At 49.2% G+C, this 18,532-nt stretch overlaps 1 protein-coding gene across 5 annotated transcripts; it reads right to left on the reverse strand.

Moving 5' to 3' along the window:
* Window positions 1–154: 154 nt before the first annotated feature.
* On the reverse strand, window positions 155–18,391 carry MAPK13 (mitogen-activated protein kinase 13). Of its 5 annotated transcripts, none has more exons than XM_055728347.1 (13): window positions 17,876–18,391; window positions 15,904–16,841; window positions 12,034–12,163; window positions 11,605–11,663; window positions 10,389–10,497; window positions 9,323–9,352; window positions 8,849–8,896; window positions 7,768–7,882; window positions 7,316–7,387; window positions 6,718–6,797; window positions 6,182–6,260; window positions 4,726–4,902; window positions 155–305 (listed from the first exon to the last, which is right to left on the reverse strand). In XM_055728347.1, exons 2-13 carry the CDS (start codon window positions 16,020–16,022, stop codon window positions 163–165), a joined length of 1,161 nt encoding a protein of 386 aa, XP_055584322.1. In that variant the 5' UTR covers window positions 16,023–16,841; window positions 17,876–18,391; the 3' UTR covers window positions 155–162. The 5 variants fall into 5 exon arrangements, with proteins under 5 accessions (XP_055584322.1, XP_055584320.1, XP_055584321.1 ...); XM_055728345.1 differs by having other exon boundaries at window positions 15,904–17,118; XM_055728346.1 differs by having other exon boundaries at window positions 16,980–18,391.
* Window positions 18,392–18,532: the final 141 nt, after the last annotated feature.

Raw genomic sequence — 18,532 nt, forward strand, 5'->3', positions numbered from 1 at the left:
GTTCTGTGCTTGCTGTTGCTACCTAAGTGCGGAGTGACCCAGAGAGACAGGAGCCAAGAGAAACCAGATCTCATCAGTGTGGAGCAGCTGTGCAGCTACAGCGGAATAACATCAACACCGTCATATCAAAAAGCTACAGTCGCTGGAGGGTCATCCCAAGTACTAGATGGCAGGAGCTGCAGCAGAGAGAGCCAAGAAACGCAACGTCTCCTTGTCCAGATCCCGGTGGAGGTGAGAGCTTGGAAAATTCTGGTAATGTTGCAGTTTTCCCTTGTTGGAGGTCTGTGCGGCAAAACTGGGTATCGCTTCAGGCAAAGAAGAAAATTAGAGATACTGAAAATGTACATCCCGGCTAAACCCAACCAAAAATGACTCAGCAGCTACAGAAGCGGGGGAGAGCTGAGAAACGCTGCATGCCTTACTGGTTCACGTGCCTGCTCAACAAATACTTTTCTATAGCCCTGGGGACTGCGTGCTCTGAGCTCTCGCACAGAGAAGACGCTTGTCTCTTGCCACACATCCCTTGGGATGGACTTAGGAACGACCGGCTGAACCGGACTGGCCATAATAGGGAAGAAGATGCCAACTAAGAAGGTATTTCTGCTGCAGTCCAAAGGTGTTATCACAACCAACAGTCATCCCTGCCTAGCACTGAACTATCTAGCGACTAGATCGCTAAGCCATGGAGCTGAAGACATTCAGCACAGGCTGAGCAGCTTTCTGAAGATCCTGAGCAAATATTCAGACTAACTTGTGCTGAGCTCCTTGCTCCTTTAGACTGTGCTGTTAATACCAAGCTCAGTAGCTTAAAGCTAGTGCAGATAGGCTTGCGCAAGCCACAGTCACACCCCTGGATTGCAGGGTGGGTCTGCCCGTTGCCATCACCGTCCAGGGAAGGATTTGGGATGCGATTGCAGGGTGTATTTCTAGTTTTTGCTGTCAACAGCAGGCAGAATACACTGGCAAGAGATCTTACAGGCTGGGCAGCACCAGAGTCACTGCGTACAGTGCATCTGCAAGCGAGCAGCTCTAGGGATAGTGCCTGCAATCGTAGGGAAAAATTGTAGGTCCAAGCCACAAATACAGATTTGCACACACACTGATTTTGCACCTGATAACCCCGTGTTACTGCTGGTGAGCCTTACGCTTGATAGCTTCGCAGCACACCTCTGCAGCAGGGACCGGCTGCGTAAGTCTGAGCTCCTGTGCAGACTGTCAGACCACAGAAGGGACCGAACCAGAGCAAGTCGTAGCCCCGTTACTGTTCAGGCTTTTCTCTGCACTAATGTTAACATGCAGGGCCATGTAAACTGGCCAGAGGTTTATCAGAGTCAGTTCAAGAAAATTAACAATTTCCATCCATCAGCCAAGCTGCAGGTAGATGCCCAATTACAGAATCGCTCTTTACAGATAGCTGTGCGTTTGTATCCTGCTCAGCAGAAAATTATGCCTTTTTTTTTTTTTTTATAAGCACCTCTATAAATTTTGAGTTAGCAATTAGCATTTCCAGGACTGTGATTATTAACCAGAGCAGTGTTTAAGGGAATATGTGACAGGTTGGGGGACGTCCTAATACCTACTTAAAGATTTTTTCTGTGGGAGTGAAGCGTACTCATTTATATATCGAGCAGGAATAAGTAGAGGCCTGTCAGAGGAAAAAAAAATAAATTCTGTAGCACTGCAGAGGGGGGATAAACAGCCCCCAAAGGCCCCATTGTACTTAGTTAATTGCCAAAGTTTCCGGTTTAGCACGTGGATGAGGAGAACTTACAAGCATAGAGGAGGAAGGGAAAAATTCTTCAAAAAATACTATCTGGTCTCCTTGTCTCAGGTGTCAAAGGATCCCGACACCACCTCAGGTACCAGTGGTCAGGCCCCAGCAGTTACGCTGCTTTAGCATAAGCCACACAAGCGCATACGGGCTGTATTTCATCGCGACTAACAAGAGGTATTGTCTACAAGATCATCAAGATGTATTAGAGGGCTGCCGTGGAGAGCCAGGCATTCACACTACAAAGCTATCAAACTTCAAAACTACCTTGGAGTTCCCTTACTCCCCAAAATCCTGCTCTTCCACATCTGCTATCCCGGCATATCCCACCCTGGGGATGAGTTACACTCGGTTTCTGAAGCACGAGCGTTTAGATGCTCGTATGAGACCCAGACTCACCGAGGCAAGAACCCGCAGCCACAGTTATAACACCGCAGTCACTTTCAGATCCCATTTGCTTATTTTGTGCTTGTAATTATTTTTCATCTCGCCTCTGTTCTAATGGTAATAACATTTACAGCAAACACCTATGTGCTTGAGTGGCAGCTTGGGACATACTGATGTGCACACATCAAAAAATGCCAGGCTTCAGATGGTATCAATATACCTCCAGTACATCAAATGACTTTAAAGATCAAAACATACTTTTAAATTTTAATGACTTCACATATTGTAGAACCAAAAGATGGAACAAACTTTCCCTGGAGGGAGGACCCAGATGACTGGCTGTTTGGTCTGTGTTCATAAAACAACCTCCCTCTGTTTATGTATCATGCTCCTCTCACCTCGATGCTATCCGAACACCTTTCCAAAGCAATTACATCCAGGCAAGTTGTCTGGATTTTCTCACATCATCTTATGTTTTTTCTTGTCCACACCCAGGAGCAAAAAAAGAGATTATTGTGTTGGTTTTCCTCTCATATAAAGCTCTATATCTACTAAAGAAACTGTGTCAGAGCAGGGCTGGCTGCAGCTGGCTGGGGACGCGTGCTCTCTTGTATCCACCCCGTCACACTGGGGGACTCAGAGCATCTCAGAGAAGACAATTTCTGGTAGCTATCAAGACTGACTTGCTAAATAACTAAACAAATTAAAATTTGCAGAGACAAATAAGAAATGCAAAAACTCAGTGGAAGCGCAGTAAAGGAAATATGTGAAGTTCTTATTCAGAAGGACATCTTCTAGCCTGTAGCAGTTTTTGTCAGATAGTCTATTTAGTAAGATTATCTTAGATGCAATTTATAACGATGCTGACTGAAGGAGTGAATCCAATACCAATAAACTAAGATATTTGAACTTATTTTGAGTTCACAGAGTTGAATTATCACGTTCCTCTTTCTGACAGTGCTAGATTGTTTATACAACATACCTTTCTGCTTTTTTCCCCCCTCAATATGTGATTTTTTAAGATTTTTTTAGTTACTTTGAGAGCTGAGCCTTAGGACTGACAATGACTATTTCCCAAATGATCAGTTTAAGTGTTTCTTCATCTTGAAGGACGAGCAGCCATTAAAGAGAACTGGAGCAGAGGTCCCTGGTTTGACCGATCTTGCAGGGCAGGAGGAACGCCAGCGGAAGGGGTCACATCGCTGGGCTGTGCAAGAAAACACCAGCCCTGCTGAGAGATAAAGGCAGCCTGGAGCAGGCAGGGTGACTCCAGGGAGAGGGTGCCCAGCCAGAGAGAAGCCCAGGAAAGAGAAATCTGTCAGGAAAGCCAGGCTGAGTAGGAAGGGTGGGCAGCAGGAGTGTTGGATTGTAACCCAGCTCCTTGGGATACCCGCTCTGTAAGTGTTGGATGTGGCCTTGAATTCCCAGGATGTGTTTGCAGCTAGCAGGGAGGAGGAGACAGCAGTGATCAAAACCCAGGGAATGAAATAAGCAGAGAAAAAAAAAAAAACCCAACAAAAACACAAACAAAAAAAGAGGAGGCAGCAGGTGTCCAGAGGGGGAAGGACCACAGCAGGGAGGTGTGTGGATAGCAAGAGTCTGGAGCTGCTCTGAACACAGACTGATCCCATGATCAACTGGATTCCCATGGTGTCCTGGAGCCGTCGTCATCCCAGCCACCTCACCGTGCAGGATGTTGTTTTGACTGCTCAGGGAAAGGGGATGCACTCATAGGTTGGATAAAGTCTTGTTATGCTGAACTTCACTATTTCTGATCGTTTTGCTTGGGATTCAATTCCCAGACAATTTTACCTTTTTCTTTGCCTTATCTGTAATTAATGTACTAAAACTCTGTGCTTGGAAAGACTAATGAGAAAGGGAGCATGAAATCCCTGCTCTCTCAAGTGGACAAATATGGAAAAAAAAGGACCACCAGGTAAAATTCTCCCACTTCAAGTTTCAATGAGGATATATTTATCTTTTGTGTTGAAAACTGTTTGGGGTGCTTCCCCCTTTAGTAGAACAAAGTCCAACGCCCACAGCACGGTGGCAGCAGGCAGAGAAGTCCCACAGGCCAAACAATGGCCACCAGCAAGGCAGCGCGCCGTAAATCCAATCCATCATCCAGGAGAAACGAATCCCAGCCATAGCCGCACTGCCTGCTATAATGACATCCCACTTCGCTTCTTTGAGTCCTTTCGCGCAATGGGACTGAAGGACAAGATCTCCTTGTAAATATGCTCTTGAAAAACAGAACAGAATAACCATGAATGCGTGATCTTAGGGGACATAAATGAAAGCTCAAATTTTGTATGTGCAGAGAGGAGGTATTCAGTGGGGAGGGTATGGCAAGTACAAGGTGGAAGAGATAGACAAAGCAGAGAGGTGAGAAAAGTCTGCCTGAAGGGCTGGGGGGATTCTTTGCTGCCTGCATTAAAGCAAGAGCAAGGCAGGGGAGATGTGCCCCAGCAGGCAACCGCAGCCTCCCTCAGCACATGCACAGGAAAGAGAGAGGAGCAGGGAAGTCCTGTGCTGACAAGGAGCTTCAAAGAAGATAAATTTCTTACTTCTCCACTCATTTATCGAAAGCTTTTCGTGTTCCAGAGAATCATCGTAGGACTGTTGCGCTTCCGTTTCCTCTTCGACGTCTCGGAACTGGTCAAAATAGGGGTGAGCCAGCGCCTCCGTCGCTGTAAGACGCTTTTCCACGTCAAGCTGCAACATCTTGTCAAGCAGGTCCACGGCTGCAGAAGAGAGGAACAGGGGTAAGCAAGGCATGCCGGGGAGCAGGCACCCTGTGCACGAACCCTGCAGGTGATGGGACCAGTGTTTCCAGTGCTACATCTCCAGACCTGAAAACAAAAGAGACTCCTCAACCTAGCCAGCCAAGGTAGCTCCTGTCAGCGGGGATGCAACGCCTGCCCAGCAGCAGCCTCAGGGAGCTCTTGCCAACAGAGCTGGAGGTGTAAATTGTGCAGAAAGAACAAATTAGTCTTGAATAAACCTTGCTGCACAGATGGGGCTGCGAGAACATAAAGAGCAAACCAATAACATCAAGATATTTTTCAGTTTTAATCATTTGCTTTCACTGTGACCCCTGCAACTCAAAGTAATCTTAACATGAGTAATCTATACAGAAATCTATACACCCCTGGTAAACAGGAAGGCAGGAAATTCAGCTCCTGACTAGTCTGCCAGCCCCGTTCCCCCTTGGTTTTAATGTCTTAATGCTTTCTTTTAGAAGAGTTTTGCTTGCTCTCACCACTAATCTACTTGGGAAAAGAGCTCCTTGCAAGAGATCAATTTTTACCCTGAAAACTGCACATCTCAGCTGCCTGTTTCATATCAATAGATCCAGGTGTTCAACAAATCATTAGGATCTAAGGTTTACTGTGGAAAAAAAAAAATTACCAGAGAGGACCGTGGGGCTCTCTCAGCACTTTACCAAGACCTATGATGCCTCACATGTGGCGCTGGGAGATAACAATGAACAAAGAAGAGGTGGTTTGTCTATCTAAATGCTACTGATCGTAATATCACCTGCTGGGCTACAAGCAACAGCCTCTGGAAGCCAGTATCAGCCAAAATTCATGCTAACTCTCATACCAAGTGGAGTCAATATGTGCAACTGTCCTAATCCCACAATTTGCATCCCAGAACCTAGACATCCTGTTATATCCAGCGCCCACCATCCTCTGGCTCACTGACACAACAGTCAGAAGTTTCTCTCTTCCTTCAAATATTGTGTGTTATGGGCTGTGCCATTTTAGAATAAAAAGCAAGAAAAAAGAAAGAAGTAAATGGCCAAGAACAGCAGAACGTTGCCATGGTAATGCAAATAAATAATTGTTTTGCTTTTAGTTCACACATATTTGTCCTGGGGAGGGGCAGGGGCACAAGCTGCAAGGGAGAAAGTAGCAAGAAATTAAGAGAAAGAGGAAAAATAAGAATTGAGCTGTCACAGTCAGCCTGACTCCTTTCCAGCTGTGAAAACTCACGAGAAACAGTGGGACATTGACTTACCCTGAGGATTGGCTTTGGGGAAAAGCACAGACAAATCCTTCTTGGGGATTTTAGGAAGGGATTTGATATAGTTCTTTGCCTGAAAGAGAAAGGAAAGCACATTCACTGCACATGAATGAGAGGGCTGTGAATGCAGCTCTTGGGTCTCACAGCTCAGACAAGCAAAGGCAAAAGAAGAGAACAGCGAATCATCCCAGATGTCACGTTTCAGTGGCCAGTATGCAAGGAACTATTTTCATCCACTGAAATACAGAAATATTGCTGCTTTAAGGGCCAAACTGGCCAACGGAGGAGGCTGGTAGTTTGCTGGGGTATCAGACACCTCACCCAGGAGTCCCTGCAATCCACACCAGTTCCCAACACAACACCAAATCCATCAGATGTGCCACTAGCAAAGAGAAGCATCTTCCTTGCCAAGGGGAAAAGACTGCCGTGGCTGCAAAAGCAGCGCCTCCCCCATCTCAAAGACATGGTTAACATGACCAGGTTAACCTCTCCCTGCCAGCGGGACCTGAAGTTGCAGTGAACTTTCTTACCGCTTTGTCCTCCAGCTTCTCCACGAAGTCTTCTCCAGGATGCCCCATCACTTTCAGGATCTGAGTCAGCTGGTCCAGGTCTGGCAGGCTGCGTTAAGGATCACACATCTAGGAGCGAGCCCTGGACCTACCCCCCGCGCCGGGGTGGCTGGAGAGCCCGAGGACCCGGGGGAGCTACAAGTAGGTTACGATACAAACCTAACAGAGCCACACAAGCAGAGGCTCATTAGACTGGCAAGAATTGCTCCAAGGGTCATTTTCATCAATGGATAATTCTGCTGGCACAACTCTGCCAGGGCATATGCCCGCAGGCTGTGGGGATACACAAGGGTTTGGGGACAGAGCTATGGCCACGGAAGGTTAGACTGCTGACGTAGAGCACCTGTGGCCAGCACAGAGGGGTATTTCTAAGGGGAGCTTAGCCCCCCTCCCATCTTCTCCCCATTTTCCTCACCAAAAAGACTGGTCCCTGCGATTACCTCCTGGAAAACCACACTGACACCTATTTTTCTCCATAGCCTCATTCATAAAAGCCCTTTCACACACACCAAGAATTATTACTCCCTCCCCAGGGAAAAGGTTCAGCTTGAAAGGATACAGTCTTTTCCTTTAAACAGCGTTTTCCCAGTCAGCATTTCTGCCATGATACAGCCAATAGACCAGATATCCACTGTCCAGAGAAAAAAAGGAGGAAATAAAATAAATTTTAAAAGACAGTAAAAAGGCAGCAATGATTGCTGGGGCTGTTGCTTGCTTTGTTGCCTGCAGCAGGCACTGATTTAAGTTTCACTCCCGTTTTCCACCCTCTCCTGTTCTTTCTGCACTGCTAAAAATCCACACGTTCATCATTTCCCACAGGCACTAGCTCGGGGAGCCCTGTGACAGCCCTGGGACTCGCTCTGCTCCAGGGAACACTGATGACAAAGATGAAAAGTGATGACAAAGATGAAAAGCATCTGGAGGATTACGTACAATTTGACCCAGGCGTGACAGCGGGATCCCCACATGCTCGTCACCGGACAGTCACACCACCGAAGCAAGGCAGCTCACCTGTCTGGTTGTAGTGCATCCAGTTGAGAATGACTTCAGGGGCTCTGTACCAGCGCGTAACCACGTAGCCGGTCATTTCAGCATCAGCGTGTCTGGCCAAGCCGAAATCCAAGATCTGCAGTTGACCAAAGGGAGAGGGAGAAGGAAGGGCAGGAAAGAAAAGAAAAATCCTACAGGCAAGTGAGAATCTACTTCTAAGAGGAAACGAAGCGGATCCGATCAGATAATGACAAAGCTCCAACTACACCACAGCCACCCACGGGACAGTTCAACGAACTAACAGGTTTGTCTTAATTCCAACCGTGAATTGCAAGCTGACTGCAAAACCAGTTGTCGTGCGAAGACCCTGCCGAAAGGCTCAGTGCTGCATGCTACCCGGAAGGTCACTTCCTTTCTTGAAGCTTAAGTTTCAACTCCAGCAGCTTTATTTAATGGTGTTGGTCTATAACTTGGCAGCAAAGGCATGCTCCCAGGCCACCACGACTCACCCTTCCCTATAAAAACACCTTGCAGCTGACAGGGCACGGCCTCTCCCTCGGTACGGGAGATGAACATAGCTTGGCCCAACCTTTACAGGCAACAGAGCCATGCCCTGTAATATACATTACAGAAAAGCACTGTACAGAAATGTATATAATGTCATATACATTACTAGAGCACTGCAGCAGGGAGCTGCTAGCAAAACCTTCAGAGCCATACTGAAAATAACGTCTGGAATCACAACCGCCACATCAATGAGAACCAAAGGGCAGCTGTGATTCAGTCCAGTTATCCTTCAGGGATCGTTCACCGAACGCAAGTATTACTCAGCAGCACTGAATTGATTTAGGAAGTCGTTACGAAGTGCCGTGCCACAGGAATTACGGCGACAGGATGTTCATTCCAAGGCTTAGACCCTGAGTCAGCAAGTTACATCAGCAGGTGAGGATTTCTCAGCGCCTGCAATCGCCGAGTAATGAAACACCTCGAATCAAGTCTTGGAAGGCAAGAGGAAACATGAGGGTGCCAAATTCCTGCTGGCAGAGCAGTTCCTCTACAATCTGATATCCTACGTGCTACAAAGTGGTGCTTTTCCACCTACCTTTAGCTGACAGTCCTCATTGACAGCCAGGTTGCCTGGCTTCAGGTCCTACAAAAGACAAGAGCAGAATAATAAGGAAGTTTTGAGTTGCAACACATCAACAGGAGCCTCAGCCAAACCTCTGCTCGCCTTTGATGGGGCCCCATAACATCCCAAGTCCAGTGTCAATACCCCAATGACACCACGCCTGCTAGACTGTACAGCTTTAGGTTATTATTTCTTTTTCCGCAACTGTCTTAATTCAAAAAGCATCATAAAATGCTTCTTAGCTCATCAGAAAATACAGCATTTCCTCAAAATGCTGCATAAATGAGCAAATCCAAACACATCCAGTGTGTAGGAGGGAGAAGAGAGAAGACGCCAGGGAGACTTTAGAGCAGACAAGACTACTAGAGAAACAGTTATTAACTTTACGACCAAGCTGTGTTTCTTCTAAACTGACAAAAATCAGAGTAAAGGTGCACATGAACTTACCCTGTGGACGATGCCAGCGGAATGAATATACTGCAATAAAAAGAGGAGCCACAATGTGATCACCAGCAGACAAGACTTTCTGTTCTCCAGTAGAGAAACAAGAGCTACAAACAAGAACTTGCTGAGAACACAACTGCAGCCTGCTGCAGGTCCCCAGCCCCAGGGCACCGGTTGGAAAAGAAATCTCTACATGGAATTTCTGACAGAATTTGCAAGGATATTGCCAGTCTAAAGAAGAGGCATAGAGCAGAGGAGGAGGTATGGAGCAATCGTTCCTTAGAGCAAGCGCATGAATAGTTTCAAACTCTCAAAAGCATCAGGATTACAGGTAGAAACGTGGCCAGTCAATGACACAAAATCTTTGTCATTTTGGGTGTTAAACATGTGAAAAATCTCTCATCATTAAAACACAAAATGGTAAGAACCGACTACAAGCCTGTTATCACACCAGTCAAACCTTCTGTGTGTTCTTCCTCCTTTATTTAAACTCAAGATAACAGTGATCTGGGAAAAGGTGTTATTAAGGGCAGCTCATTAATGCCTGTAAGTCACTGACTCCAGCTGAAGAATGCCACAGAGGGCAGCATTAAGACATCTCGACATCCCAGGGCTTGCAGGGATTGCTGTCTACTCTCCCAAAGCCAGTTACAGCGTCTTTCCTTGTTCTTTTGTTCTATTTTGTTCTATTGAATAGAACATCATTTCTTCCACCTTCTCCTGAGAGGCTCCCTTAGAAACTCAGCAGAAGCTCCCGTTGCTACCAGCCTCTTACTTTCTACGCAGTTTTGCTGCTAAGGGTTTTGGCAAGTCGAAGAGTGACGTGTCTGCTGCCGTGGAAAAAACACCGCAAGGTCTATGGCTGCCGATTGCTTCCATACCCGACTGACTGATGCCAACAAGCAGTCATTTTATTGATGTGTACTGGAAGAAGGATGTGTTCTCAGGGGATGCCATAAACCACCAAATCTTCCTGCACAGCCTCAGAAGGGGGTTTAGTTATGGTCAACCCAGAGGTGATGTGTAGAGGAGACACGGGGAGTCACTAAACTCCTCCAGACCCACCTACCTTCAGCCCTTTCAGCATTTGGTAGACCAGGTACTGGATCTTTTCATCACTGAATTCATGTCCCATGATCTTTTGTAAATCTGTCCGCATGTATGGCATCACCAGGTAGCTAAAAGGCAGTAAGACAAGGCCCTGAGTCTAGAAGAAAAATACAGGGAAGCAGGCTAGCCTTGTTCTCACTTTGGGCTTGCTTTGGCCTTTTTTGGCTGTGTGCTGTAACGAAGATGAGTAGTTGTGACAGCGTTCCTGACTAACCAGCAGAGCCTGCAGTGATGCTGGGATTTCAACCTGCTCTGAAAGGTGCTCTTTCTCCTCCCCTTAAACTGGCTATCTGACATCAAGGAAGAATAATCTTCCAAACTTTAACAATCCTGAGCTAGTTTACTTTAGACCTCAAGTGATGGTCAGTTCCAGATGGCCTGACACCATCCGGGAGTGGAAACATCTTGCACAGCTTTAAAGAGTCTTGCAGAACTGCTGCGTTGGCTCCCAAATTTAATTTTTGTAACGTTCCCCGGCCCTAAGACGACAACATCTAGCTTCCTTCAGTCTTCAGCCTGCCTGCTGAGAGTGCTAATTAGTTGACGGTCTTCCAGCAGGAATCTGAGAACCTTCAAACACTTTTTCCTGCAGGCTGCTAAATACCCAGCCAGCAGCCAAAAACCCAACCCAGCCGCACGCTGCTCGTGCCCAGGGATGGGGAAGAGAAAATGACTTGTCCAACCTGATCATCAAACACTGAGGGAAATGCCAAAAACAAACAAAAAAGAGCAGCCGGAATCAACAGGAAAAGAAAGGCAGATTTAAAAATTCTCAGTTTTATGACCCTAGGGCCTGTCAAACGATATTTCTCCCATTCTGAGCGCAGCCTCTTAGCTCAGCAGACACACATTGGCACGGATCACGCTACATGTGATATGCCATGGAATATAACGACTCTTTGTTACATACATTGGTCCATATATACTGTGTTCTCCCAGCAGTGAGCACGGCACGGCGTGGGATCTGTTTATGTACCCTGGGTGTTTTAGCCATGGGAACTGACTTGTGCTTTTGACTCTCCTTGGTTTTGGGGATGTCTGGCTTTAGCCTGGCTCTTTTTCAACTCAGTCTGTTGGACTGCACCCCAGCCTGATCTGTTACCCTGCTGCGAAGTCACAGGTGTCTCTGGCCAACGGCTGAGTCTAGGTAGAGGGAATGCAAATTCCAAACTTACAAGTCCTGGAATCCCTGGTAGGAGGTGGCAGAGGTGAAGACATCAAGCAGCCCAATGACCTGGTGAGAAGAGAAGTGCACGTTTAAACCTGGAAAGCATTTGCCGTGCACATGGGACTCAGGTAGCAGCCCTCCCTTCGCACGCGCACACGGGTGAGCACCGAGAACTCCATCTGAGGAATCCGAGGACTCCTCGCTATGCTGCTTTTCCTCTTACTAATACACGGGAGTACCCATTACACATCGGTTTCAACCTGGTGCCAACTGGGTGCAGCAGACAGACAGCAGTTAAACCCCAGGACTGCCTGCACGTGCCAAATGTCAGGGCCTCTCAATTAAAACAAAGGTGATGCCACCAGAAAGGACTTGCTCCCAGGTGGCAGGAAAATCCCCCTTGTTTCAGCAGGAGAGGAAAGAAATGAGTACTTACGTTCTCGTGTTGCATGTGCTTCAACAGCATGAGCTCTCTGTACGCTCGCTTGGCAAAGATCTCTGACTGGAACGGGCGGCAGAGCTTCTTGATAGCCACCTTCTCCCCTGTCTTCTTGTCTACGGCTGAGCTGCGGCAGACAAAAATCAGTTCTGCTGTCAGCAGTATGTTTTAACAAAGTTTGCGATAGCCAAGGTCTTCTAGAAAAGAGCTAATTCCACAGCTCGCAGCGGAACAGCAAAGGGCCCTTGAGAAACCCAGCGGAGCCCTGCACATGCAGATGCCACCCTGTATGACCACTGCATGACCAATGTGTGACAGCGCAGACCACTGCCCGTGCTCTTTGGAGGACTAGGTGGGATACCAAACAACGTATCAGCGGCTCGTTGTTGTTCCCCTTAACCTGCAGAGGTGAGCTGGAGCTAACAGAGCCATGAGAAGAGGGCAACGCAAATGGTTAAAAGTCAGGGTTAGTTCTAACTCTGCCCTCTCCTTCCCTAACGCAGAGGCAGAAGGGAATAAAGCATTTTCTGCTCTGCCAGCTGCCTGGAGGTTGCTGTCTTTTAAGTCTTCTGGAGTGACAACTAGATGCCACGCAATGAAAATCCAGGCTTCTGGAATTAATTCACCCACATTCCGGATCTTTGATGCTGCACGTATGCTTCCGCGTAAAAGCAGGTTTGGTTGAAAATGAGAGTCTTTCGTAAAGCTAATGAAAAGATGGTACAACAGCCGCTGCTGGAGACGTGACGTGTTATTCCCTCTGGTCACATTTGCTGTTTGTGGCTGGATAGGGTGATCCCGCGACACTTTCTCTGCTTCTAGGAGCTCTTTGATCAGATTGTGAAGGAGGCCCCAGGTTTCACCAGAGAAGAAGGGGGTCAGGGGGGTCCCCAGGCAAAGATCGCTGTAATTCGGGATGCTTGGTGGTGTTTTCCAGGGGGGGATCTCAGTGCACCCCATTACACATTGGTGCCTCAACCCCTCCTTGACCGAGTGGCAAACAGATGAAGAAAGGGTTCTCCTTTCCCAGAGCAGTTCCCACAGCTTTGTAAACCCTCATCTCATCTCCAGAGGAGATGGAAGTGCTATAAATCGGCACGTTCCATCCCACAGCTTTTAGCTGTGCAGGGTAACCGAGCCCACATGAATGCTGCCTTCCTTCTCCAAAGGGATGCACGATTCTCCCTGTCACAGTCCCCAGCCACCACTTCTTCCTTGAGGCTCCCAGGGGACCCGAGACAGGGAAAGGCAGGTACAACAATGCTGCAAAGCAATGTCACCATGACCTCCAGGGCCACCGCTCAGAGGCAAGACTTAATAAACAGGGAAACACCAGCTGTACTAACACGATCAAATGGTGCATTTTGCTGAGTTTAGGGCCAATTGCAACAGGGAAGGTGGGAATATCCCGCTCCGCGTGGCTTTCCCTTTGGCTCAGTGCTGAGGAGGGGCTATCAGTTCCTCGCTGCAAATCTGGGAAGTCTCTTGCCCAGCTTGTTTCGATTGCCAGCCACAAGCCATCAGTTGTGCTGTGTCCTTTGGCAGTCTGGGCTATCAACAGCTCTCACCAACCTCCCCCGTACCGCTGGGCAATCTCCCTGCCCGTGGCCACTAAGGCCCCTTCCAGTTGCTTTAAGTTGCGCATAATGAGAGCAAAAAACATCCTTTGGGAGCTTTGGTATGGCGGTGATTTCATTGATGCATTCAGCCAGGAAAACCAAATTAAGTGCAGGAACAGCTACACGAGGCAGCTTCAGCACTGAAGACGTCTTTAGGAGGACAGTGAAGAGTTGTCTCAGTTTCAGGTCTTCAGCAGGTGTTGGCAGAGCGGACAGCACAGCGTCAAGTTTTCCAAGGAGCCAGGGAAATAAGAGGAAGGTCTGTCGGACCAGATAGTCAAACAGCTTCTGCAGAATTCAAGGCAGATTCCCTAATCGGAGGGTGCATGTTCTTATCTGCCTGCCCAGCTGCTGGTCCCACCACCCATCTGCGCCCCCCCCCCCCTCCATCACAGGAGAGGTGGGGGATGAAGCTGCAGCCTGCCCAGCGCCACCAGCGCTACTTCCAGCCCTGCCGTGAGGCACAGCCGAGAGTCAGTTCAGCTGAAGCAACTGGGAGAGCCCACCGCATCCTGCCCGGCACAGGCTTCACGAGCTCTGAAGTTCGGAACCAGACCGGCAGGCAGAGCTGTGGCCCTGCTTTAGCTGGCAGGGATCCCCAGACCAGCGCTGGAGGGGGCAGAAGACACTTTTCCACAACGACATGCAGCTGGAAGCCAAATCGCTACAAGTTTTGACAGAATTAAGAAGGGAGGAAACACGTCTTTGCTGGTTTTCCCGAGTTAGTTTCTCAGCTGCTCAGGGTGGAAAAGCCAGCAGATAGGAAAGCTTCCCAGCAATTCCCAGCAGAGGACAGCAAATCCTAACTCCACATGCTTCCACCTCTGCTGTGCACAGGAGTCAGCACCAAGCCCTTCCTGCTGAGCACAGTCCAGGCCATACCACCAGCACCTCCCTGCATCCCTGGGCTGCTCTAACACGCATCCCTCTCTCCCCCAGACCAGCCAAGACTTTCCCAGGGACCTGTAAAAGATTTGTTGGTGTTTGGTTTTTGCTGGTGGGCAAGGAAGCTTTGGAAGGATTTATCTTTCCCTGGTTTTTTTTTGTTTGTTTTGTTTTGGGTTTTTTGGGTTTTTTTGTCCCGTCTTTATTTTCTTTTAGTCTTCCTGCCTGCCTTTATGATAAAACCCAGAAAAGACTGTACAAATATGGGGGAAAAAAAAAAAGTCAAGTTTAGACTTGCCTGATTTTGCAGGACTCATTTAAGCATCTCAGAAGCTTAAATGCACCTGGACAGCAGAGCAGGGAAAGGCAGCACCGGGTGCCTCTCGGTGAGCCCAGGGGACAAGGGCAGCACCCAAGCCGCAGGGTTTCAGATCTGTGCTGCAACAGCCAGCAGACAGACTTTGCCCAACACCTACACAAGGGGACACACCTTCTTCTTTTTATTTTCTTAGCTCTGTGTGTTATGAAACAAGGGCTCCCTTCAGATCCTATCAAAGTGCTGCTTCGTACTTCACCTTTCAAAAACTCACCCATCTCCTCCAGCTTGCCAACGTAAACCAAGCAAGGTCTGACTTCTACAGACACCTTCGCCCAGCTGATTTAATTATCGACAGCTTGTGCTGCTCTCTCATAGCTTGAGGATTATCATCAGCCGGGAAGGAAGTCCCAGCCTGTTACCGATCCTGGTTTACGATAATGTCTATTTTATGATTTCAAGGAAGCAGCACCCAGGTGGGAGTGGTATCATCCAGCTCCTTTCCCCAGGCAGCCCAGCGTGTGCTGCTTGGGACTAAGCACCAAGGACATGCTGCAGGACACGCTGCAGCCACCCCTGCCCCAGCACCCACCTCTGATACCACCTACAAATTGTTTGCAGGCACCCCGTTATTTTGCCCCCCCCCTGCTTCACTACCAGACAGAAACCTTAACGCAAGCTGCAGACCGAGGCAGCTCAAAAGCTGCCTGACCCCCAGCGCCGCGGTGGCAGCCCACGTTGTCCCACGGCACCCGGAAGCCCTGCCTAGCCGGTCCGCGAGCTGCTGCCCAGGGACGCCCACCGAGGTGAGCTGGGATGGGAGCTTTAACGGGAGCACCCCCCTCTCTGCCCACCCAGGGCGACCACAGGAGGAAACGTCTCAGCTTCTGCGAGTGACCTCTGCGCTGCCCGCGCCAGGAGGCAAACCGCCTTCATCACTCATGCAAATGTCCTTTCCTAATGGAGGGGTGCACCCAAGCACCTCCTCGTTTCCCCCCCAGGCATGATACTTTAAACACCCCCAGCTCGCCCCACGACCCCACTCACCACACCGATCCGTAGGCTCCAGACCCCACCGGGTGAAGGGAGGTGTATCTCCTGGGCAGCTCCCAGAGGGTTTTGTTCACCTCCTGTCTGTAAAAGCCTCTTCTCCTTGCGATGTTCATCGCCCGGTGGGTGCGGGACTGCCACCCCCCCAGAGTACTGGAGTACGGGAGGGCTTCTGGGGTGAGAGCAGGACAGTGAGGCCTCCTGTGCTGGTGAAAAAGGCTCTAGCGAGTTTCCTTCTCCGTTTTCAGCCGTTGCAAGAAGGGACATGTCTTTTGGCCCTCCTCCCTCCGCCTCCACATTGGCAGAGGCGAGGCATCAGGCTTCCCGACACGCCTCGATCTTGTGCAGGTGCCTCTGGACTCTGCCACTGGAGCCAGCCCCGCGGCAGGCACACCTCCACCAGCGTCACCCACAGCTCTGGCTCCCCTGCTTCCAGCGGGTCACCGGCTGAGAAATGTCCCCGTGGGGCTCGGAGGGGGTCTCGTGAAATCCCCGCTCTGAACAAGCGGATGAGTAAGGGCTTGTCGAGCTGGGGAATCTGGGGGACAAGCCACAGCGCCTCATCAGACAAGCGGGGACATTCTTCTTCCCAGCTGACGGAGGACAGCTCCAGGCTCGTGATGGAGGACACCAGGGGGTCACATCCACAGAAGAGCAAGGAAGCGGTGCATCTCCTGCGCCCGGATTCCCAGCGGAGCAGGGATGTGGCAGAAGTGGACTGAGGCTCTCCAGCTTCATCCAGGTGAGTGCAGCGAGGAGGTTCAGGAGCAGCCGTGAGCTGGGAACACCCCGAGAAGTGTTTGTGCCCCAGGCTTTGGTGGCTCTGGTCTCCTTTCCTGCAGCAGGTCTAACCCCTTCCCGGGTCTTCCTGGCCAGCACCGAGCCCAACTTCATTCCTGTGCCTGCTGGGACCAGTCCGGGCCAGCACACCCAGCCTGCGAGAAGGTCCGTTCCCAGTAAGCAGAGAACACCTTGACATTTTGCTCCCAGCTGAGGTGGCTCAGGTGAGGCTCCCGCACAGGAGAGCTGCATCCGACACGCTTCCCGAAGGAAGTGACTAAGCTGCGCCTTACCGAGCCAGCCCAGCTGCTTCCACCGTGCTCTACCCTGCCAGCCCCCCCCGCCCGCGGCCTCTGCTCCTTCCAGACGTGGCACCTGCAAGGCTGTCCCCGCTCCGGGCGCGTCTGTGCAGCAGGATCAGAGCCAAAATACCTGATAAATTGGAATTACGGAAAACACCATCAGGGTTTTAGGGAAGATTCATTTTACCAGCTCACAGGGTAAGTATTAACATTGGCCCCTACGTTCTTCAAACAAACAGCTCTGTTCTAGAAAACACAAACCAGGGGCAAGGCGCTACAGCAATTTTTTTAACCTCACTCATGCATGTATGTGTAAAAAAGCCCTGGCTATAGCGACAGCGCAGTCAGGAAATAAACCTTGGTTCTATAAATACACCTGTGAGCAAGACGTGTTACAGCAAAAACTCCGGGTACATAAGCAAACGTGTAACTCATTTGTTATTTTATGAACACAACTCTTGCTCAACTACGCGTGCACACTCCGGTAATCAGCGCACAATTAAGGAGTTCTGAATATCTAGGGCATGTCTCGGCTGTAGAAAGATGAATTAATTCAAGTCACCGATTCAAATCGAGTAGGAAACCTTGAGTCAAGGAATTTGATTTTGTACATGTAGTTTATTTTTCTTCCCAATTCAATTCTCACCGATTTTAATTTTTTGGGGGGTTTTTTGCTCATCAGGATATACCGTAACCAAGCACGTTCTGGAATTGTGTATCTCTGCTATTTTGGATTTTTTTTTTTTCTCCCATAAAACAATAAATGCAGGTCCCGTTTGTTTTCCCCTCTCCTCTCAGTTTGTGCCGAGGGGAGCAGAAGGTGAAGGTAAGCAGGAAGGCCGCTTCCATGTAGCTGACGACACCCTTGCACTTCTCTATGTACTTACTCAAAGCAGCTGCTGCACTGCTGCGTGACCAGGGAGTGTGCACGCAGTGGAGATCAGCTGCCTGACCTGGACCGACGCCAACCACCTTGGTTTGTCAAGGCCTGGGAAGTTCAGTTATCGAGGCTTTTTTAGGGTGAGGCACACAGCTTTGGTCAATCATTCTTCTGAGTGAATACAGAAGTCGGAAAATCTCCGCTACAGAGGGGGCACGACGCTCCTGCTCCCCCAAACACCCTTCCACCATCAACTAGATGGCAGCTGAAGAGGAAAAAAAGATCACTTAAATAGCAAACACACACAAACCAGTACTACTGGGGAAGGGTCCCAGGTCTGGGCAAGTAGCAGAACACTGGCCTGTCGCGCTGACTAAGTGCTTCCAGATAGTAAACAGAAAACAGGAGTATTTTTTTCTGTGACCAGTACTCACAGTCAGACTCTAAGCTAGTTCTGTAGCAAAGAATTCACTGGGAACAAATACGGACACAAACCCAGCGTCAGCAGATGGAGTCAGTCAACAAGCCACATGGCCTTGGTCATGACGTGGGGTCAACAAGCCCCCCACCCCAGCGGCCACATGGAGGGTCCCCCACAACACGAAGGAGAGACTCACACTGAGCTAAACCCAACCCTTTAGTGCTAGAAGTACCATCAGCGCAG

This window comes from Falco cherrug, chromosome 16, assembly GCF_023634085.1.
Source record: "Falco cherrug isolate bFalChe1 chromosome 16, bFalChe1.pri, whole genome shotgun sequence".
NCBI lineage: Eukaryota > Metazoa > Chordata > Aves > Falconiformes > Falconidae > Falco > Falco cherrug.